The 25,635-nt window shown below is 49.5% G+C and overlaps 1 protein-coding gene across 4 annotated transcripts in view; it reads right to left on the bottom strand.

The window, feature by feature from the left end:
* The window catches only part of BDP1 (B double prime 1, subunit of RNA polymerase III transcription initiation factor IIIB), a 145,335-nt gene that overhangs the window by 32,519 nt on the left and 87,181 nt on the right, over positions 1-25,635 (bottom strand). For all 4 annotated transcript variants that reach the window (XM_040421475.1, XM_040421477.1, XM_040421476.1 and 1 more), the window contains 8 exons: positions 22,475-22,587; positions 20,670-20,856; positions 19,553-19,650; positions 18,027-18,174; positions 17,806-17,909; positions 16,250-16,409; positions 13,809-14,026; positions 10,874-11,225 (listed from right to left, as the gene is read on the bottom strand). In XM_040421475.1, coding sequence (XP_040277409.1) covers positions 10,874-11,225; positions 13,809-14,026; positions 16,250-16,409; positions 17,806-17,909; positions 18,027-18,174; positions 19,553-19,650; positions 20,670-20,856; positions 22,475-22,587 — 1,380 coding nt within the window. The remainder of the gene's footprint in view (positions 1-10,873; positions 11,226-13,808; positions 14,027-16,249; positions 16,410-17,805; positions 17,910-18,026; positions 18,175-19,552; positions 19,651-20,669; positions 20,857-22,474; positions 22,588-25,635) is intronic.

The following is a 25,635-nucleotide window of genomic DNA, read 5'->3' on the forward strand; positions in this document are numbered from 1 at the left end:
CATGGAACAGGAGTAGCCATAATACATAATACTATAATATCTATGGCCAGCGCAAAGACTGCCTCATAGGGGGAGGCCATACCAGCAACCATGGCCTCTGGGACTAGAGGAGTGACTCCACCTGAAAATGAGGTCAAACAGCAGTAGCCACCATGAATTGGTTCCAGTGCAATACTCCACCTGAGAAGGAAGAAAACTGGCAACTAGTGCAGACGTTTCACCTACTGAAGGAGCGTGGATGCCGAGCGTGCCAATGACAATCAACAAAATTAGAATGCTCCTCAAAGGGACTCAAGGCACGAGGAAAGGTATGTGGTGTGCCACGTAGGCGCCCAACACCAATCCATACAATGACTACCGGAGGATGGGGATAGTGTGAAAGTAGTCACAGTATCCAGTGGTAGTGCCAAAATACCACCTATGACGGGGGATAAGGCGATTGTAGGTACCATGTCTAGCAAATAGGCCACCCATGGAATGGGATGCAATGCGACAAGGAAGAAGTGAGAGTAGTCGCGGTAGTCAATGTTCAAGCAATTACTCTACCTAAGAAAGACAGATAATGCTATAGGATGGACAGTTTCCAGTGGTAGTGGATGTACAGAGGGGAACCCGACATGATGTACAGGGTACACTGGTAGTGCAAGTACTACTGGTTGGGCAACTACTCCACCCATGGAAGGTAAGGCTACAGGATCTCTAGCACGCAATTGTGGTGCAACTAATCCACCTATAGAAGGGGGAAATCCGACAGGACAGATGATATCCAGTATTAGTGCAATTATTCCGGCTGCGGACGGGGTAATGTGACAAGGATGTATGGTACCCGGTGGAAGTGCAATTACTCCGCCTAAGAAAGTAAGGTAATGCGACAGTCTGTATATTCACGTATATTCACGCTCTGAAAGTATAGTTCCCGCCCCCCAAACACTCTGGAAGGTGTGGCCTAGTAGGCAGCAGAGCCGGGGCCTCGTGTACAGGTGGGGCCGACTGGAAGAACTTCCGGCTGGGACGGCAATGCAAGGAGGGAGCGGGAGTACCAACAGGGGAAAAAGAGGGGAGAAAGGCAGCGGCCGCCCCAAAAGACATGAGAGCACTGGGAATGCACCGCAGGACCTGACAGAAGGTGAAGGGGCTGGGGACTGGAGGTGGGACCAAGGACTGGTGAGTCACCAGCTATAGGGAAAAGGCCAAAGGTTTTGGAGAAAAAAGGAGACTTTTGTATTACTTACCAGTAAAGTCTCTTTCTCGCTCTTCCTTGGGGGACACAGGAAACCATGGGTATAGCTCTGCTCCCTAGGAGGCGTGACACTAAGCGAAAGCTGTAAGCCCCTCCTCCATCAGCTATACCCTTCAGCCTGGAGAAGAGACTGCCAGTTGCGTGTCCAAGTAGTGAAAGATAACCACCAACCGGAAAAAGAACTGCCGAGCCCCAACGGGGGCAACCAAGCCGGAACCACAACTGTAACCCAATGAAGGGCGGGTGCTGTGTCCCCCAAGGAAGAGCGAGAAAGAGACTTTACTGGTAAGTAATACAAAAGTCTCCTTTTCTCGCCCATATTCCTTGGGGGACACAGGAAACCATGGGACGTTCCAGAGCAGTCCCAGAAGGGAGGGACCAGAACAAACTAGACCAACACCAGAGGCATCAATCAACTGCCGCCTGCAACACCAGACGGCCTAAAGCAGCGTCAGCCGACGCATGAGTATGCACCCTGTAGAACTTGGTGAAGGTGTGCAAGGAGGACCAAGTGGCCGCCTTGCAAATCTGCTCCGAAGAAGCCCGATTTCTCTGAGCCCAGGAAGCCCCGACCGCTCTAGTGGAGTGAGCGGTAACACCAAGGGGAGGAACCCTGCCCTTGGCGAGATAAGCCTCAGTAACAGCCATCTTGACAAAACGGGCGATAGCAACTTTGGATGCCGCCATCCCTCTGCGCGACCCTTCCGGGACCACAAAGAGCGAGTCAGTATGCCTGAAAGAGCTGGTTACTTCCAGGTAAATCTTGAGCGCCCTGACAACGTCCAGGCGATGAAGCTTCCTCTCCCGCGGATGGGAAGGGGAAGGACACAAAGAGGGGAGAACGATGTCCTCGTTCAGATGAAAGGCGGAGACCACCTTAGGAAGGAAGGAAGGGACCGGACGAAGAACCACCTTGTCCTGGTGGAACACTAGGAAAGGTTCCAGACAGGAGAGTGCAGCCAATTCGGACACCCTCCGAAGAGAGGTGATGGCTACAAGGAAAATAACCTTGCAGGAGAGAAGTCGCAAGAAAACCGTCCGCAGAGGCTCGAAAGGAGAAGCCTGGAGCGCTGAGAGAACCAGGTTCAGGTCCCAGGGCGGTACCGGAGGGTGATACGGGGGAACCGCGTGAGCCACGCCCTGAAGGAAGGTCTTGACAGGACCAAGGGGGGCCAGTGGGCGCTGAAACAAAATGGACAGCGCAGATACCTGACCCTTCAAAGAACTAAGGCCTAGACCTTGGGCCAGTCCGCTCTGCAGGAAGGACAAAACGGTGGGGAGAGAAAAGCGGAGCGGAGGAATCCCCAGATCGGCACAGAACCCCAAAAAGGTCCTCCAGGTCCTATAATAGATCCTAGAAGAGGACGGGTTACGGGCGCGGATCATGGTGCGGACGACGTCCGCAGAAAAACCCCTACGTGTCAGGACGGTGGTCTCAACAACCACGCCGTCAAACGTAGGGACCCTAAACGCGGGTGGAAGATCGGTCCCTGAGAGAGAAGATCTTCCCTGGCGGGCAGCGGCCAGGGCGCGTCTGCCAGGAGCAGCATGAGGTCGGCATACCAAGACCGGCGGGGCCAGTCCGGAGCGACCAGAATCACCTAGACGCCTTCCGCCGCGATCTTCCGAAGGACCTTGGGCAGGAGAGGGATGGGAGGGAATATGTATGGGCGCGCGAAGCCTCGCCAAGGAAGAACGAGGGCGTCGGCTCCGCAAGCTCCCGGATCCCTGGCCCTGGACAGATAGGCGGAGACCTTGTGATTGAATTTTGAGGCCATGAGGTCCACGTCCGGTATGCCCCAACGAAGGCAAATGGCCTCGAATACCTCCGGGTGAAGAGACCACTCGCCGGGGTCGACGGTGGTGCGACTGAGGAAGTCCGCCGCCCAATTGTCCACCCCTGGAATAAAAATTGCAGATAGGGCCGGGACGTGGGCTTCCGCCCAACGGAGAATGCTGGAGACCTCCCGCATCGCAGCAGCGCTGCGAGTGCCCCCCTGGTGGTTTATGTACGCCACAGCCGTGGCGTTGTCTGATTGTACACGAACTGGATGACCCTTCAGCAGATGAGTCCAGTGTCGTAGAGACAGAAGGGCCGCTCTCAGTTCCAGGACATTGATCGAGAGTTTGGACTCCGATGGAGACCAAATGCCCTGGACGGATCGGGGAGGAAACACGCCTCCCCAGCCCGAGAGACTGGCATCGGTTGTAACCACCAACCAGTTGAGAGGCAGAAAGGACCTGCCCAGAAGAGGGGACTGTAACCACCAGCGGAGAGATGACTGCACCGGAGGCGAAAGATGGAAGGGATGATCCAGAGACTGCGGTGATTTGTCCCAGGAGGAGAGGATCGCCCGTTGGAGAGGGCGGGAGTGAAACTGCGCAAATGGGATCGCCTCGAAGCAGGCAACCATCTGCCCCAATACCCGCATGCAGAAGCGGAAGACGGTCGACGGTGGAGAAGGAGACCCCGAACCGCCCCACGGAGGGTCAGACGTTTTTCCGAGGGAAGACGTACCTCCGCCGCTCCCGTGTCTAAAAGCATTCCCAGGAAGACGAGTTGTCTGGAGGGGGGAAGGGAGGACTTGGGGAAGTTGATGACCCAACCGAACCTCGCCAGAGTCTCTAGAGTGAGATCCACGCTGGCAACCGCTTGAGAAAGGGACGGAGCCTTGATGAGGATATCGTCCAAGTACGGTAGCAGAAAAACACCCCTGGAACGGAGTAAGGCTAAAAACCGGGGCCAGGACCTTGGTGAACACCCGGGGGGCTGTTGCCAGCCCAAAGGGAAGGGCGACAAATTGGAAGTGGAGGTCCCCCACGGCGAATCGAAGGAAGCGATGGTGACACCGGGCTACCGGAACATGGAGGTAGGCATCCTGTATATCGATGGAAGACATGAAATCTCCCTGCTCCAGGGAAGCCACCGCGGAGCGGAGGGACTCCATCCGAAACCGTCGAAGGAGGAGAAAACGGTTGAGCTTTTTGAGGTCCAAAATGGGCCGCACCGAACCTCCCTTCTTGGGAACTACAAAGAGGTTTGAGTAGAACCCTTGGAATCTTTCCTCTGGAGGAACGGGGGTAATCACCCCCCTGTACAGTAAGGCTTGAACGGCCGCGGAGAACGCAGCCGCGCCTTTCGGGTCCCGCGGCGGGCGGGAGCGAAAGAACCGATCCGGAGGGAAGGATGCAAATTCGATTTTGTATCCGGAGGACACAATTTCGAGGGCCCAGGCGTCGGAGACGTGAGCCATCCAGACGTCCTTGAAAAGGAGGAGCCGGCCCCCCACCCGGGTGGGTGGGAGCGCGCCTTCAGGCAGAGGACTGTTTTGCTGCGGGTGTGCGGGCAGCCTGCGGCTTGCGCCAGGATGGCTGCGCCCGAAAAAACGGCTTCCTACGCTTGTCCTGGGGAGGAGCCGAAGCGGCAGCTGTGGTGGGAGCCCCAGAGGCCCTGCGGGAGGACCGAAAACGAGACGCACCAGGGCGTCCGCGGGGGGCGCCCCTGGCTTGGGGTTGAGGAAGATGGGTGCTTTTACCACCCGTGGCCTCTGAAATAAGTTCGTCTAAGCGGACCCCGAAAAGGCGGGAACCCGCAAACGGTAGCCCCGCCAAGGAACGTTTGGAGGCAGCGTCCGCTTTCCAGACCTTCAGCCAGAGCTCCCTCCTGACGGCAACTGCCAGGGCGGAGGAGCGTGCAATAAGGGCTCCCGCATCAAGGGAGGCCTCACAGACAAAATTCCCGGCCCGAATAATAAGCTGGGCCAAGGAACGTAGGTCCTGGATGGGGACGTCCGAGTCCAACTCCTGTTCCAGCTGCGCACCCCAAGCAGAGATTGCTTTCCCTGCCCAAGCAGAGGCAAAAACCGGTCTGAGAGCAGAACCGGAGGCAGCAAAAATGCCCTTGGAAAGGGTCTCCATGCGACGGTCCTCCGCTGACTGAAGAGAGGACCCGTCGGGAACAGGGATGGCCGTGTTCTTTGACAGCCGAGCCACAGGGGGGTCCACCTTGGGTGGGGAAGACCAGGTGGCCACGACATCGGCTGGAAAAGGATAGCAAATGTCCAGCTTCTTTGGGTTGACAAAACGGGCGTCCGGGCGAGCCCAAGCCTTAGACACCACGGAGGAGAAATCAGAGTGGATTGGAAAGACTTTTGAGGCCTGCCTGGGTCTGATAAAGGAGACGCTAGCTGCGTCCGAGCTAGGGGGGTCATCCTGCACCTTAAAGGTGTCACGAATATCAGAGATGAGTTGGCCCATCGCTGAGGCTAGCTTGGACGGCAGGGCCGAGTCCATTTCCAAATCTGAAACCGCCAATTCACCTTCAGAGAGCGAATCCTTTGGAGAGGAGAGGCCCGTCTGGGTGCGCACGCGTGGCGGAGAGAGTGAGGCCTCAGAGGAGGAGGCTCGCTCTACTCTAATACGCTTCTGAGAGTGCCTAGCTCGGGAGGGGTCACTAGGAGAGGGTGAACCCGCTGCAGCGGCAGAAGCAGTGGACCCGGAGGGTGCGACAGTCAGAGTGGCGTCCTGCGGGGTAGGTGGCCTGTCTATTAGGCGGCCCACGACATGAGTGAGGCTTTCCACGGCCTGGGACAGGGATCTAGCCCAGTCAGGCGGGTCAGAGGAAGCAGGGAGCGACACAGCGGGCGACTGAGGCTGCGGTGGAGCTCGGCATGCAGTACAGTGCGGATCAGACTGCCCCCGGGGAAAGGGTTCCCTACAAGCAGTACAGGCATGGTACCATGGCTTGGCGGCTGCAGAAGGGTCTGACATGGTGGAAAGATGTTGCACTTAAAATGAGAACCAAGCAACAGTACTGTGGCACGGAGGGGGTTAACAGTCCTACCAGACCCGGATGATACAAGCGGCAGCTGTAAGGGGAACAGACTGAGGAGGCTGTGGAGGAGAGGCAGCAGCACGGAGCTGAATGGCTTCAGGATCGCACGGCAGAGAGATGAACCCGGAAGTAGCGGAGCGCAGCGGCACGGAGCTGAATGTGTAAGGAAGCTCCGCCCCCCCTCTGCCGCGCTGAAGCCGAAGCAGAGCCGCTTGCTTGTCTGCAGCCGTCCCCTGTAAGGCAGCGTTCTAGGACTTGCCCAGATAAACTGCCCTCCAACTAAGCCCGGTAACGTCCCGATATGGGGGGGGGGGCGGGGGGGGGGGGGGGGCGGGGTTGGGCGGTGAAGTGGAGGTCCCCTTGGACAATGTAGCAGTGGCCATGTTGGTAGCAGCGGTGGGAGGGAGGAAGGGGAGGCTGGAGCAGCCACTCTCACCATACGCTGTCTTCGCCCTCAGTCCATCCAGCGGGGGTCGCCCCTTCAGCTCCTGGCACCGCAGTGGCAGGAAGCCGGGGGAGGGACTTGGCGTGCGGGCGACCCTGAGCTGGCGGGACGCAGGGGAGCGAGGCTGCCCTGGTCCACCTTGTCTTCTGTGGGGGAGGCGGCAGTGCGGAATTACCGGCACTGGCGCAACTCAACCCCGGGAGAAACAGAGGGGTCTAATGCGCCTCTGTTGTCCCTGTAGGTAGAAAAAAACCGAATTAAAAAACAACAAATAACGTAAAAATAAAAAATCATAGGAAAACAACCCTGCATAAGCAGGGGGTGTCTTGCCTCCTTGGACACTAAGCAAAAACTGGCAGTCTCTTCTCCAGGCTGAAGGGTATAGCTGATGGAGGAGGGGCTTACAGCTTTCGCTTAGTGTCACGCCTCCTAGGGAGCAGAGCTATACCCATGGTTTCCTGTGTCCCCCAAGGAATATGGGCGAGAAAAAACGTATTTTCCTGTGTTCACTTAGAGAACACAGGAGAAGATGGGGGGGGGGGGGGGGGGGCGCCCTCAGGCACAGGGGGGCCAGCAGGGGGAGGTAGGTAATATACTTAACTAGATGGTTTCTACTAGTATTGATACCCAAATCGATACTTTTAGACCCGGATCGATACGATATTGGGTCTTACTATTTACAGATACTAGGCTGCGCAGCCTAGAATCAGTTAGAGAACATGGCTCTCAGCGCGCGCCATGTTCTCTTCACTAGCACAGTGGAGAAGGAGGGAGTCCCTCCCTCCCCACTGTGACGCAGCTGCCGCTGCCACCAATGGGGAGATGGCGGGGGGAGGGGGGGAAACGGGGACTGTTGCCATTGCACCACCAATTAATGTAAAACACATTAATTTAGGTATAGGCAGCGGGTGGCGGTATCACAGCCCCGGCCTTAATAACAGGGCACAGCGACCCCGAGAACCGCAGCAATTAACCCCTCAGGTGCCACACCTGAGGGTATTAATTGCCGCGGTTTGGTGGATCGCATGCCCTGTTATTGAGGCCGGGTGCCAGGGCTGTGATACCGCCACCGGCACCCGCTGCCTCCTATACTTCACATAATGTGTTAATTACATTCATTAGTGGCGCAGTGCGCCCCCCCTCTCCCCGTATTATAAATTATAGCCATTAGTGGCGCAGTGTGGCCTGGCCTCTTTCCCCCCCCCCCCCCCCCCCCCCCCCCCCCCCCAGTATTAGTATCATTGGTGGCGCAGTGGCCACAGGGTCCCCCTTCATTGGTGGTAGTGGAGGTTCCGATTGCGGGGCTCCGAACGGTTACCATGGCAGCCAGGATACTGCTAAAGCCCTGGCTGCCATTGTAAACTCCCTGCGGCTGTGTGCACAGAGCACACGGCAGCAGGGACAGTGTAAAGTCCTATTCACCCTAATAGAGCTCTATTAGGGTGAATAAGACAAGGGCTCTAGCCCCTAAGGGGGCTAATAGTAAGTAAAAAGTTTTTTTAAAAAAGTTTTAAAAAAAACACACCAAAATACTAAAAGTTTAAATCGTTCCCCTACCCAATTTTACATATAAAATGTACAAACAATAAAAAATAAACATATTACATATTGCCAAGCCCGAAAAAGTGTGAACTATTAAAATATTTAAAAATATTTCCTATGCGGTGAACGCCATAACAGAAAAAAAATCAAAAACGCGCGATTCACCATTTTTCGGTCACCTTGTCTATCCAAAACATAGGATAGGACTGTTCTATTATGGGCTGGACGTTTCATAAAATATGGAATGCACACGGCTTTTTTGGTGTTTTATCTTTTTCGCATGGTATCAAATGGTATCGAGTATCACAAGATGTAGTTTTCATTGATACCACTTTGGAGTACATGACTTTTTGAAAGTTTTTATACAATATTTTTAGACGGTGAAGTGTGCAAAATTTGAAATTCTGTTGGTATTATCTATTTTTTTTTATGGGGTTCTCTCTACGTGGGTTTAGTAACATGATTCTTTTATAGATCAGGTAGTTACAGATGACGCTATACCAATTATGTGTAATTTATTTCATTTTTTTTATCAATTATAAAAAAAAAAATATATTTTTTTTTAATATAAAGTCCCACTTGGATCTTGAAGATCCAGTGAGGCTGATGGCTGTACTATACTCTGCAATGCTCTGCTATGGCAGACTACAGTTTTACACTGACCCCTCAGCAGGGCTGTGGAGTCGGAGTCGAGGAGTCGGAGGCAATTTTGGGTACCTGGAGTCGGAGTCGGCAAAAAATGAACCGACTCCGACTCCTACTAGATTCAAATTGGAATAAAAAAAAAAAAGAGCAAGTTTAAAATGTCCCAATTCACAAAAAGTTATAATTAATTACCGTATTTTTCGCCCTATAAGACGCACCTAGGTTTTTGAGGCGGAAAATAAGAAGAAAAAAATTTGAACCAAAAGGTGTGCTTTTGGTGGGTTTTGAACTAATGGTGGTCTGTGGATGACACTGTTATGGGGGCATCTGTGGGTGGCACTGTTATGGGGGCATCTGTGGGTGGCACTGTTATGGGGGCATCTGTGGGTGGCACTGTTATGGGGGCATCTGTGGGTGGCACTGTTATGGGGGATGATTGTGGGGGCATCTGTGGATGACACATATATAGCATCTTATCTTATGTGTCATCCACAGATCCCCCCCACAACAGTGTCCCTGTGTAGTGAATGGGGGCCAGCATCTGTTTCTGTAATGGCAGCGGGGCCCGGTGCCTGCTTCATTCATAAAGTGGGCAGAGCAGGCGCGTGACGTAGTGAGCTACGCTACGAGCGCCCACCCGGCCTCCTGACTGCCAAGAAGTTAGTAGTAAGTAGTACAGCGCTAGATTTAAGATGATTGGAATACTTTAACAATACCCACAAGTTAGATATGATTACCGTATACTACAGTGAGCGGGGCCTGGTGTAGTAGAATACAGTGACTGCATCGGGCCCCCGCTGCCATTACAGAAACAGATGTCGGCCCCCAGCCCCTCCTCCCTCTCAGCCTATTCACCGGACGGTCGCAGCATTCACCCCATAAGACGCACTGCTATTCTTCCCCCACTTTTGCGAAAAATACGGTACTTCTCTACTGTAAGAATGAAGGCCAATGCATGCAGTGCGTCACGTTACCGCAAAACGAACACATTAAGTGACCGTGAAGAAGCATGCTTTTCATATGCTTCACTATATGGCACGCAACGCACAGTTAAGGAGCGGCAATACTTATACTTTCCATTGTGTTGTGCTCCGCTGTTACAGGGAACGCAACGCCCATGGTTAACCTAGCCTCTCACTGATAACTAGACACTTGTATAAGTGAAGGGAATGGATAGTCAGTAGCTCAAGACTGAAGCTGTAAACCATTTGAAAAACTTCTGTCATTCAGCTAAGGCTATAAAAACTTGCAAACTCAGATTGTTAGCTTAAACTTTAAACATGACTATGGGATTCTACTAGGAAAATCATGTTTTACAATAAATGACCCTTCCTGGATCCTTCTACTGCCCTATCTTCAGCAGAAGATCAGCACACAAAGGAGAAGGCAGCAGCTTCCTAGCCAGTAGTTCTGTGGTAATGACATGTTTGTTGCCTTTCTTTCCTTCAAGGAATGTATAAAATACATTTGCATATTAAATACAGAGGAGTCGGAGTCGGAAGTACCAAAAACTGAGGAGTCGGAGTCAGACCATTTATCTACCGACTCCACAGCCCTGCCCCTCAGGGTCTGTCAGGCTTAGATACATGGCAAGCCTGGATGCCTTTGTAAGGCATCCGATTGCCATGGCAACCACCGAGCCGGTGCCATTGCAGCGAGGCGGCCCAATGGGGAGAGAGGGAGCTCCCTCCCTCTGTTAACCCCATGGATGCCACGGGTGGCTACTGACTGCAGCATCTAAGAGGTTACATGCCCGGGATCAGTGTCAGCACTGATCTTGGTCATTGCAGCAGCTATATGTTACAGCTGACAAGCGCTGCTGATGGTGGCGGCTCAGTGGTAGCCATCACTTCCGTACAGACTGTGGACCGCACGGAGGGCAGCAGGAGTGTCTGCACAGACTAACCAATCAGAGTGATCGTCGGCAAAGGACCACTCTGATTGGTCCCTTGCCAGCTTCTCCTGTATCTCTGCTCTCGGAGAGAGTGGAGACCCCGATTCTATCGTGTTAACAGTTCGGACATTGCTGTACATCTGATTGCAAGTTACATGCAATCTGGAAGTACAGTTGGCAGCAAGGGGTTAATCAGGTCTCATACAAAGCAACTGTAAAGTATAACGGCACTTGCAAAAGCATTTCCCATACCAGATACACAGCAATTAATACCTCTTCCACGGTCTCCTCAATCTCAGCGGGAACTGGCTTAGGTGACCTCAGACTAAAGGGAACGAACACTGGAGCCTGGTTCTGCATATCAGGTGCAAGATCATAACTCTCTTCTTCAAACCCCGGGTCCGCATCTTCTTCATCATCATCATCTTCTTCCTGCCGTGTAGCCCTGATCTTCACCAGCGTGGTCTTCCCCTTGCTTTTGCCGGGCACTGGCTTTGAGATTTTGGTTGTGCTTGATTTAACATTGCGTGCAGCTTTTTCTTTCTCTGGACAGTCAGATGAATTTTCGGATTTGGGAGACGCAGAAGCTGGTGCTGTGGACAGTTTCTTCAGAGGCCTACCAAATCTTGTGCAGAAATAAAATGTATTTCAATTATTTACAAGGCACTACAATAACCTGATGTTACAAAAATTTCCATCCTTAGAGTCAATAAGTTTTCACACTTGATATGTCAGAGACAATATCAAAAGTTGTAATCGGTGGGGGTATTAGTGCTGAAACCCCCACCATTCTCTAGAACAAGGGGGGAGAAGTAAGCACATATCGCACTCTCTTTCTCCTCACTTTTGAGCATGAAAGAGATGGGCCCATAGACTTCTAGGGAACCCGTCTCGTGCAGCAAGGAGAAAAAGTGCAATATGCACGTCCTTCTCCTCACCCGTTCTAGAGATTGGTGGGGGTCTCGACAATCAGACACCCACCGATCACAACTTTTGATATGTCTCTATAACATATCAAAAGTTACCGTATTTTTCGCCCCATAAGACACACTCCCCCCCCCCCCAAAATAGGAGGAAAATGCCCCTGCGTCTTATGGGGCGAATGCTGACCAGTTTAACATCGCTGGTTGCGATGTGCAAGCGGAGGATGGACTGGAAGGAGGAGCTGGGGGCCGGCAATTGCGGCGGGGCGGTGCAGTCACTGTACTATAGCCCCGCCCCGCCAGTGCTGCACAAATATAAAATGTATTATTCAATTAAAAGTTATTAAACATGCCCCCCTCACTCCTAATAGTACCGTATATCCTAATAGCTTCTGTACAATGCCGGCAGGCAGGCCGGGCGGGCGGCAGCGTAGCTCCCTGATGTCACGTGCCTGCGCCGCCTCCTTTATGAATGAAGCAGGCGGCGCAGGCAAGTGACGTCAGTGAGTGACGCGCCGGCCGCCCGGCCTGCCTGCCGGCATTGTACAGAAGCTATTAGGATATACGGTACTATTAGGAGTGAGGGGGGCATGTTTAATAACTTTTAATTGAATAATACATTTTATATTTGTATACTGGGGGGGGAGACGACGACACGGAATCTGTGAACAACATCCGTGGATGGCACAGTTATGGGCTGGGGGGGTCTGTGGATGGCACTGTTATGGGCTGGGGGGGGTCTGTGGATGGCACATATATAACAGTGCCACCCACAGATCTCCCCTGTAACAGTGCCAGCCACAGATCCCCCCTGTAACAGTGTCCGTCATCCACAGATCCCCATAACAGTGTCAGTCATCCACAGATCCCCCCCATAACAGTGTCCGTCATCCACAGATCCCCCCATAACAGTGTCAGTCATCCACAGATCCCCCCATAACAGTGTCAGTCATCCACAGATCCCCCCCATAACAGTGTCCGTCATCCACAGATCCCCCCATAACAGTGTCAGTCATCCACAGATCCCCCCATAACAGTGTCAGTCATCCACAGATCCCCCCATAACAGTGTCCGTCATCCACAGATCCCCCCATAACAGTGTCAGTCATCCACAGATCCCCAGTAATAGTGCCATCCACAGACCACCATTAGTTCCAAACCCACCAAAAGCACACCTTTTGGTTAAAAATATTTTTTTTCTTATTTTCCTCTCCAAAAACCTAGGTGCGTCTTATGGGCCGGTGCGTCTTATAGGGCGAAAAATACGGTATGTGAAAAGTTAGTGCCACTTTAAAATATTGCCATTTTATATAATGGCTTCTACAAGAGGATTACTTAAAGGGATTCTGTCACCAGGATTTCACTTACTGAGCGGTTAAACATGACCACATCAGTCTTCACGATTTATATTACAATATACTAGTATTACTGCCCCGTGTCTTGTAATTTGCCTATAAAATCGCTTTTATTAATATGCAAATTACCTAAATAAGGAGCCCAAGGGGCTGTCCCTCTGTCCGTTGGAGCCCAGCCACACCCCTTCTCCTTGAGCCCAGCACCGCCCCACTGCTAATTTATTCACTCCTCATCGCCGACCTCATATGCCTGGTGCGGCGTAATCTCGCGCATGCGCTGTGGATAGACCGGTCAGCGCCCGCGCGGTGTCCTGGCATCGGCCTCACGGAACAAATTCATGTGTGGTCCATCTCACACATTGGTGGTATAGCCCACATTTGGGACCCTCTAGAATGGAGCTTGCAGAGTGGGCCAGAGGTGGGTCCTGCACCTATCAGACATTGGTAGCATATCCTAGTGATATGCCACCAATGTGTGAGATCAGCCAACTCCTTTCAAATGTTGCAGACACAATGGCTGCTGAGATGGAGTATGGCACTGTCAAAGTCCTTATGAGAAGATCACCCCAAAGAACAAATGGAGGTGGACTTCAGCAGAGCCTTGTCAGTCAGTAACTCTCCTCACACACAAGGCCACACACACATATATTTGTATTAGATAGGCTTTTGGATTGGAGAATACCATTCTTGATCTCTGATTGTGTGTTCAACAACGAGTCCACTGTGCCTGCAGTCTAATTAAGGGGATCTATAAGAACCACGAAGAGTTAAAAGCAATGTCAGCTCTCTTTATAAAACAGAAGTCTGTTGAAAACATTAAAAAATACTTCCTGCGGCATAAATACTGGTAAAATAAAAATAAACCATGAAAAAGGAACCATTACCAGGTTGGTTTGGGCTGACCACATCAATCGGCGACAATTTACTTACTTAGAGCGTTGAGGAGTAGCGGTGTCCTGCACAATGCTAGCCTGGCCGCTGCTCTGAGGTTCACTGGTCAATGAAGCTTGGTCCACTTCAGAGTCTGGCAAACATGAAGTCTTCTGGGGTGTGCCAGAGGGGCAAAGTCTCTTGGGGGAGACGTCAACATCGCAATCCGAGGCTTTTCTTTTGCTAGCTGGCGAGGACGTGGCCACATGTTCTTTATCCTTCCACAGAAAAGAAAGAAAATGAAATCACTTAGCAAATATCCATGATGCCCAATCTTCCATCTCCTCAAAAATGAACAGATAAGCAATTTGAACATAAGGTGCTGGTATTCAGACTGCATAAGACAATAAAATATATGGCTGCATGTAATCAATCTGGTCAAGTAAAGCTGGACCTTGTGACACCATGACCATGCCCTATACATACCCTGATGGACTTACTAGGGTAGAGCCTACAGGCACTACAGGCACTCGAGCACACTAGCGTTTAAGATCAGGCAGTCCGTTTCCTGCCCGATCCCTTTGCATTCCCGGAAGCTTGAATGTCTCCGTCCAGCCCTATCCTTCTGGCCAATTCTCAGAATATTTGCCGGGTTGCGGCTGGATCTACGCCAGTCCCCATTATAGTTAAAGGGCTTCTGTCACTCCACTAAACTCTTTTTTTTTTGTCTCCTAAAATCCTTATGCTGCGATTTCTCAATATATAGGGCTATTACTCAGTTTGGTTCAGTAGTTATATAAAAAAAACTGACTTTTATAATATGCAAATTACCTCTCTAGCAGCAGGTAGGGCGGCTACCTGCCGCTAGCAGCCGCATCCTCCATTCATAATGACGCCCCCTCCTCATGTTGATTGACAGGGCCAGCGGATGCGCTCGTTCTCTGACTGGCCCTGTCTGCGTTTTAAATCTCGCGCCGGTCTTCAGTTGGCGCAGGCGCACTGAGTGGAGGACGCTCGCTCGGCCGCTCCATCCTCAGTGCGCCTGCGCCGGGTGTACATGTGACGTCATCGGCGCAGGCGCACTGAGGATGGAGCGGCCGAGCGAGCGTCCTCCACTCAGTGCGCCTGCGCCAACTGAAGACCGGCGCGAAATTTAAAATGCAGACAGGGCCAGTCAGAGAACGAGCGCATCGGCTGGTCCTGTCAATCAACATGAGGAGGGGGCGTCATTATGAATGGAGGATGCGGCTGCTAGCGGCAGGTAGCCGCCCTACCTGCTGCTAGAGAGGTAATTTGCATATTATAAAAGTCAGTTTTTTTATATAACTACTGAACCAAATTGAGTAATAGCATTATATATTGAGAAATCGCAGCATAAGGATTTAAAGGAGACAAAAAAAAAAAAAAATGAGTTTAGTGGAGTGACAGAAGCCCTTTAAAGCTTCCAGCAATGTGGGATGGCAGAGAGATCTGTCAGGGAAAAGCCTCCTGGATCCTAAAAGCTAGTGTACAACTAGCCTAATGCGCTTGCATTAACAAGGGGACTGGGTCTTAAAGGCTTCCGTAGCTGGCAGGCATAGGGAGCGCAGGGATCCAATGTGATCGGAGAGGGAGCCCCGACCCTCTGCAAACCCTGTACATGCAGCGGTCACCATGACGCTAGGGAGGCTCATCCCTGTCCCCCCTGCCATTGGCTAACCACGTCCCACCTGGTGGTAAGGCAAGTGTATTTTGTGTGAGGGGCCCGAGCATATGGTGGAGCATTTGAGGGGTTGGATAACCCCTTTAAATATTTAGACTGTTAGATCTTACAAAAACAGCAACATTTCAACTGGAATGAATTTTAAAAAAATGCTTGTGTGGGTAGAAATTGATACAAACTTCTAACGGCGCCCCCTGGTGTTGTTTCCATTCCCTTCCAGAATTTTCACCGAAACTGACCAGTGGTGCTGAGAAGATGCTTCCAGTGCGCCGATTCTTATTGGCTGGTCTGCACAATAGCAAGAATCACTCCAGGCGATCTGACTGAGTTATTGAGCTAACAGGTCACCATATTTTAAATGATTTCCCTCTCTTTTGTGTAATAAAACAGAGAAGACTGTGCTACGACCCCTTCACGATAAACTTTCTTACCGTTTTGTTTCTACAGCTCTTATGCATCCGGTTTCCACGGTAACAGACAACAAACTGTGTAGTCTGACAATATTTTTTTTTTTTAAATGGGTGGAAAAGGTAGACATAGTTTTTAATCCTCATGTTTCTAGCAAGCAATTGTATGCAAAGCTGTACTGCACACTATATTCTGGTCTACTGCTAAACCCCTAATACTACGTGCAAACGGAAATTGCAGCAGAAACATGGCAGATGTCAGCAAAAATTGAGTTACCTATTTTGCTGAATGAAGAAGTCAATATAAACTCATTTGTGGTAGATCTTAAAGTAACCTGAACAATGTTGCAGAGCAGCCAGTATGGTAAAAGGTACATAGTAACTGCAATCACCTTGAGCGCAGGAGCACCGCCATCTACATCTTCGCTTGTCTTGCTCTGTGATGAGCTCAAGGTCTTTGGAGACTGTTTTACAAAGTTCGGGACTGGTCTAATAAGTCTGCCACGCTTTAGCTGCGCTGGCTTGATAGCTGCAGACTTTTCTTCAGTGCCGCTAGGTAAAGAATACGAGGAGCATAAGTCAGACACAAAGGGCAAATAAACACCTGCAATTTTAATGACTGATGAAATCTCTACATACATTTAAAAGAACTTAAAGGGAGATGTATCAAAACTGGCGTAAAAGGAAAACCGGCAGATTTCAACTTTGATTTTCAAAAGGAGCTCTGAAAAATGAGGAGCAACCTTTAAAGGGGTTGCCTCATCTTGCCACAACTAAGGCGAGATGGAACTACGTGGCCCTTAGGAAAATCAAAAAGGTGGAATCTGATTGGTTGGTAAGGGTAACCAAGCCATTTTTCTTTTATACAAGTGTTGATAAATCTCCCCCTTAATGTTTAAAGGGTTATTACCATCTAGGACGTTGGGGTCATATCGCTAGATGCTAGTCCCACCTCTGGAACCCACGCCTATATTTAGAATGGAGCCTGTAAAGTGCCGGAGGGCGCACCGCCGGCCTGTGGGAACGCAGAAAATAGCTCAGCAGCGTGCTCTTCTATTTTAGGAACCCCCTACTGAAATGAATGGGAAGCGCACCATGCAAGCACGGGAATGAATGGAGGGCCTCCGCGCATATGTGGTGCACTCTCCGGGACTTTGCGGACTCCATTTTAAGTATAGGTCCAGGTCCCTGAGGTGGGACCCGTACCTATCAGACATTGGGGGCATATCCTGGCGACATGCCTCCAATGTCCAAGATGAGAATGCTCCTTTAAGTTATAACTATAAGAAATTCAGTTGAGTTATAGCCAGTACATTGAAGCCAGTCCAGAGATCCCTGCCAGGCCACACGTGGGGCATGTACTTCTCCACCACAGCTCAGTGGCACTGTCAAAAGTTTCCTGCTGCATAAGAAATATTAATGCTGCATGTCAATTAGTAGATTATAACCACCCATCCAGGAGTGGTGGGCCAGGTCTGAGATCCAGCCTTGGAGGGGATGGCAGGGGACCTCTGGAATGAAACCTCATGGTTAAGTCAAATTATGAAGGGGGTATTTTGAAGTGTCATAACTAGAGTTGAGCAAAGCGAGCTTCAGATGCTTAATCCGAAGTTGCCTCGTTCAGAAACTTCGGAATGATACAGTACGGAGATTTGTCTCAGTACAGTATTAGAATGTATGGGTTTTCCACTTTAAAAATCAAAACACCAAAGTTATTCAACTAAATCAAGCGCAGCTTTGTGAATAACTAACTTCGGCTCATCGGAGCCCATACATTCTAATACTGTACAGAGACGGATCTCCGTACAGCATTATTCTGAAGCTTTGAACGAAGCGACTTCAGAGCATCCGAAGTTCCCTTCGCTCAACACTAGTCATAACCTCAGGCAAAAGCTACATTTTTATTATTTGTTACACAATTTATATATTAATGATATCTCCTACTTACTGTTCAGTTTCTTTACCGCCATGTCCAGCAATGGACGGATCAAGAATATCCTCAGTTTTCAACAGCTCTGGGTTCTTATCACTGACCTTTGTTGTTCCTTGACCCTGTAAAAATATTCCCTCCTCAAAGTTATTACAAGACTAGGAATACAATGCATTGTGCCTTATTTTAACAGGCCGCTTTTCTGGGTACAATTATGGACTCCTTCTATAGGCTCTGACCTTCTCTGGAGTTTTAGGCTCCGTAGCCACGGTCTCCTTTCTCATAGCTGCTCGGACAAGGTTTGGACTAGGTTTTGGAAATCTGGTGCGGACAGGTTTTAAAGCTTCTGCTTCCCCTTGTTTTGCATCACTTATGGCTTCTTCTGATCTAAAGAGCATTCATAGGGTTAAAAAAAATATATATACACATATACCTAAAATCCATATAACCAAACTAAGCAAAGGAAATCTCCATTGACAGCTCCTCTCATATTACAATTACATCTGCCAGGAACTTTGATTTCAAGTTTAGTTAAAGGTGTTTTCCAGTAAAGGTCATTAATATCCGATCAGTGAGGGTCTGACACCCCGCCCCCCACCGATCAGCTGTTCCCTGCAGCCTCCAGCACTAGAACTACCACTCTGAATGGACCAGGGAGAACAGCTCCATTCAAAGTGTAGTGGCCAAGCTGGGTTACTGCAGCTCAGCTGCCATTAAAGGGATATTCCGGTTACATTCATGTATCCCCTATCTATAGGATAGGGGATCACCCTGAAATAAACGGAGCAGTCGGTCGGGCATGCGTGCAGCTGCTCCATTCATGTTCTGGAGATAACTCCCATAGAAAAGAACACTCCATGAGCACTCCCAACATGACGCTCCGTTCATTTCAGGGGGAGTAGAGGGCCCCCATTCTCGTGATCAGTGGGGGTACCAGCAGTAGGACCTCCACCAATCTATGGACAGGGGATAACAATGTCACCGGAATACCCCTTTAATGGCAGCTGAGCTGCAGTAACCTGGCACGGCCTCTACACGCTGGAGGATAGATCATGGAAAACCCCTTTAAGGTGACCATACACCTTCAATAGCAGTTAGCCAAGCAAAGGCTATACCTCCCAAACACGTAAACGGAGTATGCATGTGTTCTCAATAAAATAGGAGAATAAGCCACATACATGTCTGCCAGCGTTCAGATGACATTCACCTAAAGTGTAAGGACAGTTTTAGGGTTTGTTCAAGTCAAAATACGCTTTAGAAAAATCCAACGTATATATTTGCCATGGACATTGTGGCAGAGATGTGAGCCTGGCCCTCGGATTTCTGCTGCAGTGTGAATGCCACAATCAATGGAGTGCGGTTTGGAAATCTGTGGAAATAATCCACGGCTGTATGAACGGTAGAGCAGATTCCCACTGACAACGAGAAGCAAATTACATTCACAAAATGCGCCATTGTGAACGAGCCCGTAGGCTTTGTCTCTACCTCCAAAATAAGCAAGACAACGGTCACAGGAATGGCACCAAATACACATCTAATCAGTGTGTCAGTGGTTGGCACTGGTGCCTTGCAGCGCTGGGGTCAAATCCTGGATGTTTGTATGTTCCCCCCGTGTTTGCGTGGGTTTCCTCCCACACTGATAGGGAACTTAAATTGTGAGCCCCATTGGGGACAGAAAGTGATATTAATGTCTGTAACGCGCTGCAGAATAGGTCAGCGCTATATAAGTGAGTAAAATAAATAAATGACAATCGGGGTAACTTACTGGGCAAGTGATTTGTCACATGTATCTTCTACTGTAGATTTCACCTCTGCATCTCCATCTGATAACACCGCCACATCCACAGACATATTGGGATCAGTCTAAAATTATAGGAAAAAAAAAACTTATTCAGAATTATCAGTCCTATCTTTAAAGTGTTTTTTCCATCCTTTTAAACATATACCAAAAAACCGTATACAATAAACAGATACAAAAAAGGAGAGAAAAGAAAAAAGAATGCGGCACTCACCAAAAAATACTCTTTGCAGCTTTATTCACATAAAAAGGTCAGCGTCATGTGACACCGCTAGAAGGCAACAGCCGTTTCGAGCTTGTTGCACTTTTTCAAGCGCGAAACGGCTGTTGCGTTCTAGCTGTGTTTTGCCCACATGACGCTGACCTTTTTATGTGAATAAAGCTGCAAAGAGTATTTTTTGGTGAGTGCCGCATTCTTTTTTCTTTTCTCTCTTTGTTTTTTATGCTGAGCACCACCACTACTCACATTCAATCAGTGCAGCCCAAATAAAATCCCACACCTACAGCAGTGCCGACCGTATCCTCTACATATTACTATCAAACAGATACAGTGGCATCCGTTCACCGTAGAGCTCTATTGTAAGAAAATAACGTATCTTTTTTTTTTTTACCAGACCCTGAATGATACAAAAACTCAGCATACCGCGTTCTTGGATCGTTTTTTTTCTGTGACCATAACTAGAGAGTCTAACAAACCATACAGTAGCTCCAGCGCAGGAAGCTGGTTCCCGATGAATCCAGATCTGACCATTGAGACATGAACGGAGCGGATCGCCTCAATGGTAGCAGCGCTGCAGTAACCAGCTCCATCCACAGCACAGTGACGTTTCGGCACTGGAGCTACTGTAGAACAGCTGATCAGTGGTGGCCCAACACCCCGCGCCCCCAGCGATCAGCTGTTCTCAGAACAGGCCATAAGCTGCAAAATCCTGGAGAACCCCTTTAATGATACCAATAATTAAAAGTGCAGTCCCACTTGTGACTACATCCCTAGTCGTGGCCGACATGAAGGTCCACAGCTCCACTCATTACTCTTCTGGGGTCTCCGCAGATGGTTACTCGATGAGCACTACAGCTTTCTTACATGGTCAGTGGATGTCGCACCAGTTTTCTTCTCTTCCTTCTGCACAGGAGGCTCCGGTGGAGCAGTCACAGCCGATCTGGTTACAGATTTGTTTAAATTTGGCTTTGGTTTCTGAAATCTGCCCTTTGTTAAGATTGGCTTTGAGGTCTCCTTTGTATCGTCAGGTGCACTTTCCTCTTTACCAGTCCTGAAAAGCAGAACAACCATCTTTAGCTCCCAGCCTGAGCTCAGCAAATGTATTTAAAGAGAACTAGTTACCTCTCCTGTCATGTCTGTTTAGTAACTACTTGCATCCCCCATGTAATAACAGTCCTACAGCATCTGATGACCATGTTGTGAATTTCTTCTACTACTCCTACTAGTTTACCCCCAACTGTTAACGCGCAAATGGAGCTTTATTGCAGGCTGCTGGACATTTATTCATAAACTAGTAGTGGGAATAACAGAAAAATGGCACAACATAGAGAAATCAGAACAGATGCTACAGAATGGATATCACATGGGAAGTGCAATTAGTAACTAAAACAGACATGTCAGGAGAGGTGACAGGTCCCCTTTAAGAGGACCATACACCTTCAATAGCAGTCAGCCACACAACAGATATTTGAACAGTCTGCTGCATAACAGACCTGTCAGGAGAGGTGACCGCTCTTCCACTTCCTGACCAGACTCATCTTCATTTTCTTTTTTTAGCACATGCATCTTTGAAAGCCATAACTTTTTTATGTTTGGTTATGTAAATAATTTTTGCTCCTTGATACCTGGGGTTTATTTTTGTGTCTTTTTATTTTAGCATTTTTATTCTTTATAACAAGGAAAATAGACCACCCCCACCATCTTTGTACATTTTTCACTTTTCTATTAGTAAAGTACAATACTTTTTTTTTTATTATGTCCCCTTTCCGTGCAGGTCATTTAGCTATATGGGTTGTATGGGTTATTGTGGCTGGGGACGGGCCCAGAAGCTGCAGTGCAGCATGTGGCGGCATTGTTTTAAATTTAAATTTTATTTTATTTTACACTTTGTGCCAGCCATGAAGTCATACAAGACCTTTGGGGGAACATTTACTGCCGATTTCTCCTGTAATTGGGACTGACATGTTAGCCCAAGTTACAGGGGGAATACAGCCCCCCGGAAAGGTTATACATCGCTGGTCAACCACACTGCAGAGCTGCTCTGGGCCTGATAACACCCAGCAGCTTGTGCAGACCCCTGGGACCAGAGCAGGAAGGGGCAGGCAGGGATGGTGAAAAGCCGTCTCTGTTTTCTCTGTGGTGAGCCCTGCAGTCACTGACTGACCATAAAGAAAGCAGCGACGGTTTTAATGCATCCGTGCAGAGATATATTCCCACTGCCAGGACGTTTATAGTACACGGAGAGAGTCAGCAAGTGCTTAACATGACCATACAACTTCAATAGCAGTCGGACAACTGATATTTGCACAATTTGCTAATGAAACCAGTGACCGACTTTCTGATTATTGCAGAAGATTATTATTGCAGTTTGAATACAGCGGATCGGTCTCCAGATAAAGCCTCATTCAATGGGGTGCAGCTTAGAAATCTGTGGGGAAATTATCCACGGCTGTATGAATGGTAGTGTAGATTCCCGCTGACAACATCATGAAGGGGAATCTATACGCTTTTCGGAAAGGAAATCTGTGAATGAGACCATGCTTTCTTACTTTATCCCTAATATGAGCAACTGTCACAGGAATCACGCCAAATACATAAGGAGACAACTATTAACTTGGCGACTGCCGGAGACAAATACACATCTCATCACTATATGTATGTAAACTTACTGGGCAAGTGACATAACAGAAGCCGTGTCACATGGATCTTCTGCTATAGATGATTTCACCTCTACATCTCCAGCTGATAACACTGCCATATCCACAGATATATTGGGAGCAGTCTAAAATTACAGAACAAAAATAAAAGTTCAATATTGCCAATCCGATCTTTAAAGGTGACTTGACCTGGCCATTGTATGACGTGTACCTGGCATGTATAGAAGTTTTTCCCTCTGCGGGCTCCATCTATAGTTCTCCGTTGTCCCTCAGTGAATATAGACTAGCTGAAATGATGATTCCTCATCCGTATCATTGGGGCACACAGGCTTGACCATGGGTATAGCTGTTGCCACAAGGAGGCGGACAGTAAGCACAAAGCTAATCAGTTTTAGCTTAGTGTCTGTAGGAGGCAGACCTCCATGCTTTGCAGGTCTAATTTTTTTCTTTTTTCTTTCCTTTTAGCAGGATTTCAGGCAGTACTGGCTGCCAGCATTCCCACCCAGGAGACCAGGGGTCCCCAAGCCCTCTGCTTGTTCCCGGTCTCCAGAAGTCAAGGAGGACCAGAGGTTCCTAAAGCCTCAGCATCCCGCCAGCCTTCGGATCACCACGGCCACCCACCACAAGTCCCCTCTGTTTCCGCTACACCTCCCCAAGGGGCCGCACACCAAATGGAGCCAGAAATGTCGGATGGGTGAGTATTTCTGAACCCCAAAGTGCTCCCCTCCCTCCTCCCTCCCTTTCTTAATTACCTTCTGTGGCCTCTCCCATGGAGGCCTTGACCCCTCCAGGCGTCGTTATCCGCCGTTCGCTCCATCTGCTGGCCATTCCGCCTTGCTACTGCGTCCAGTTCGGGGCTCCACCTAGGCCGCTACTAATTGAGGCCCCGGCTTTTTTGCGGCCTACTCTCGCATCGGCTCCCCGCGGGATCTTCTCTCCCGGCTGGCGTTTCCACTCAGGGCAGATCAAAGTCGAGCCTGTGTTCCTGGCAGTTTCGCCAGGGGCTGACTCCATTTTGGGGGCGGAGCATAAAGTTCCTCGCCCCCCTCCTTCATCTTGGCGCCTTTTTCTGCCTCCGCCCACATCCTGTTTGAAATGCACCTTGGTGGGACTCTGGAGAAGCTCCTCAGGACAAGCTGCATTGAGGGACACAGGCCGGGTAAGCTTTGTCTCCCCTTACTACAGGGTTTAACCTACCCGCTATCCTCATTATGTCCGAGCCCAGACCCCAGGCCCCAAAGCAGGCGGTCACTTTGGTGCGCCATTTTGCTTGTGCATCGTGTCGCTCAAAATTTCCATCCAGTCAGTCAGATCCAGGGCTGTGGAGTCGGAGTCAATTTTGGGTACCTGGAGTCAGAGTCGGCAAAAAATGAACTGACTCCGACTCCTACTAGATTTAAATTGGAATAAAAAAAAATAAATGCAAGTTTAAATGTCCCAATTGACAAACAGTTATAATTAATTACCGTCTTATTTTTCACCCTATAAGACGCACCTAGGTTTTTAAGGAGGAAAATAAGAAAAAAAATATTTTGAACCAAAAGGTGTGCTTTTGGTGGGTTTTGAACTAATGGTTGTCTGTGGGTGGCATTGTTATTGGGGCATCTGTGGGTGGCACTGTTATAGGGGATCATTGTGGGGGCATCTGTGGATGACACATATATAGCATCTTATCTTATGTGTCATCCACATAACAGCGTCCCTGTGTAGTGAATGGGGGCCGGCATCTGTTTCTGTAATGGCAGCCGGGCCCGGTGCCTGCTTCATTCATAAAGTGGGCGGACCAGGCGCGTGACGTAGTGAGCTACGCTACGAGCGCCCGCCTGGCCTCCTGATTGCCAAGAAGTTAGTAGTACAGCGCTAGATTTAAGATGATTGTAATACTTTAACAATACCCACAAGTTAGATATGATTACAGTATACTACTGTGAGCGGGGCCCGGTGTAGCAGAATACAGTGACTGCACCGGGCCCCGCTGCCATTACAGAAACAGATGCCGGCCCCCAGCCCCTCCTCCCTCTCAGCCTATTCACCGGACGGTCGCAACATTCGCCCCCATAAGACACACTGCTATTTTTCCCCCACTTTTGCGAAAAATACGGTACTTCTCTACTGTAAGAATAAAGGCCAATGCATGCAGTGCATCACGTTACCGCAAAACAAACACGTTAAGCGACCATGAAGAAGCATGCTTTTCATATGCTTCACTATATGGCACGCAACACACAGTTAAGGAGCGGCAATACTTATACTTTCCATTGTGTTGTGTTCCGCTCTCAGGTGAGAGGCTAGGTTAACCTAGCCTCTCACTGATAACTGATTAAGTAAATATGTTTTTTGCAGGACTAGACACTTGTATAAGTGAAGGGAATGGATAGTCAATAGCTCAAGACTGAAGCTGTAAACCATTTGAAAAACTGCTGTCATTCAGCTAAGGCTATAAAAACTTGTAAACTCAGATTGTTAGCTTAAACTTTAAACATGACTATGGGATTCTACTAGGGAAAAGGAGACTTTTGTATTACTTACCAGTAAAGTCTCTTTCTCGCTCTTCCTTGGGGGACACAGGAAACCATGGGTATAGCTCTGCTCCCTAGGAGGCGTGACACTAAGTGAAAGCTGTAAGCCCCTCCTCCATCAGCTATACCCTTCAGCCTGGAGAAGAGACTGCCAGTTGCGTGTCCAAGTAGTGAAAGATAACCACCAACCGGAAAAAGAAATGTCGAGCCCCAACGGGGGCAACCAAGCCGGAACCACAACTGTAACCCAAATGAAGGGCGGGTGCTGTGTCCCCCAAGGAAGAGCGAGAAAGAGACTTTACTGGTAAGTAATACAAAAGTCTCCTTTTCTCGCCCATATTCCTTGGGGGACACAGGAAACCATGGGACGTTCCAGAGCAGTCCCAGAAGGGAGGGACCAGAACAAACTAGACCAACACCAGAGGCATCAATCAACTGCCGCCTGCAACACCAGACGGCCTAAGGCAGCGTCAGCCGACGCATGAGTATGCACCCTGTAGAACTTGGTGAAGGTGTGCAAGGAGGACCAAGTGGCCGCCTTGCAAATCTGCTCCGTAGAAGCCCGATTCCTCTGAGCCCAGGAAGCCCCGACCGCTCTAGTGGAGTGAGCGGTAACACCAAGGGGCGGAACCTTGCCCTTGGCGAGATAAGCCT

This window comes from Bufo bufo, chromosome 2 (genome assembly GCF_905171765.1).
Source record: "Bufo bufo chromosome 2, aBufBuf1.1, whole genome shotgun sequence".
NCBI lineage: Eukaryota > Metazoa > Chordata > Amphibia > Anura > Bufonidae > Bufo > Bufo bufo.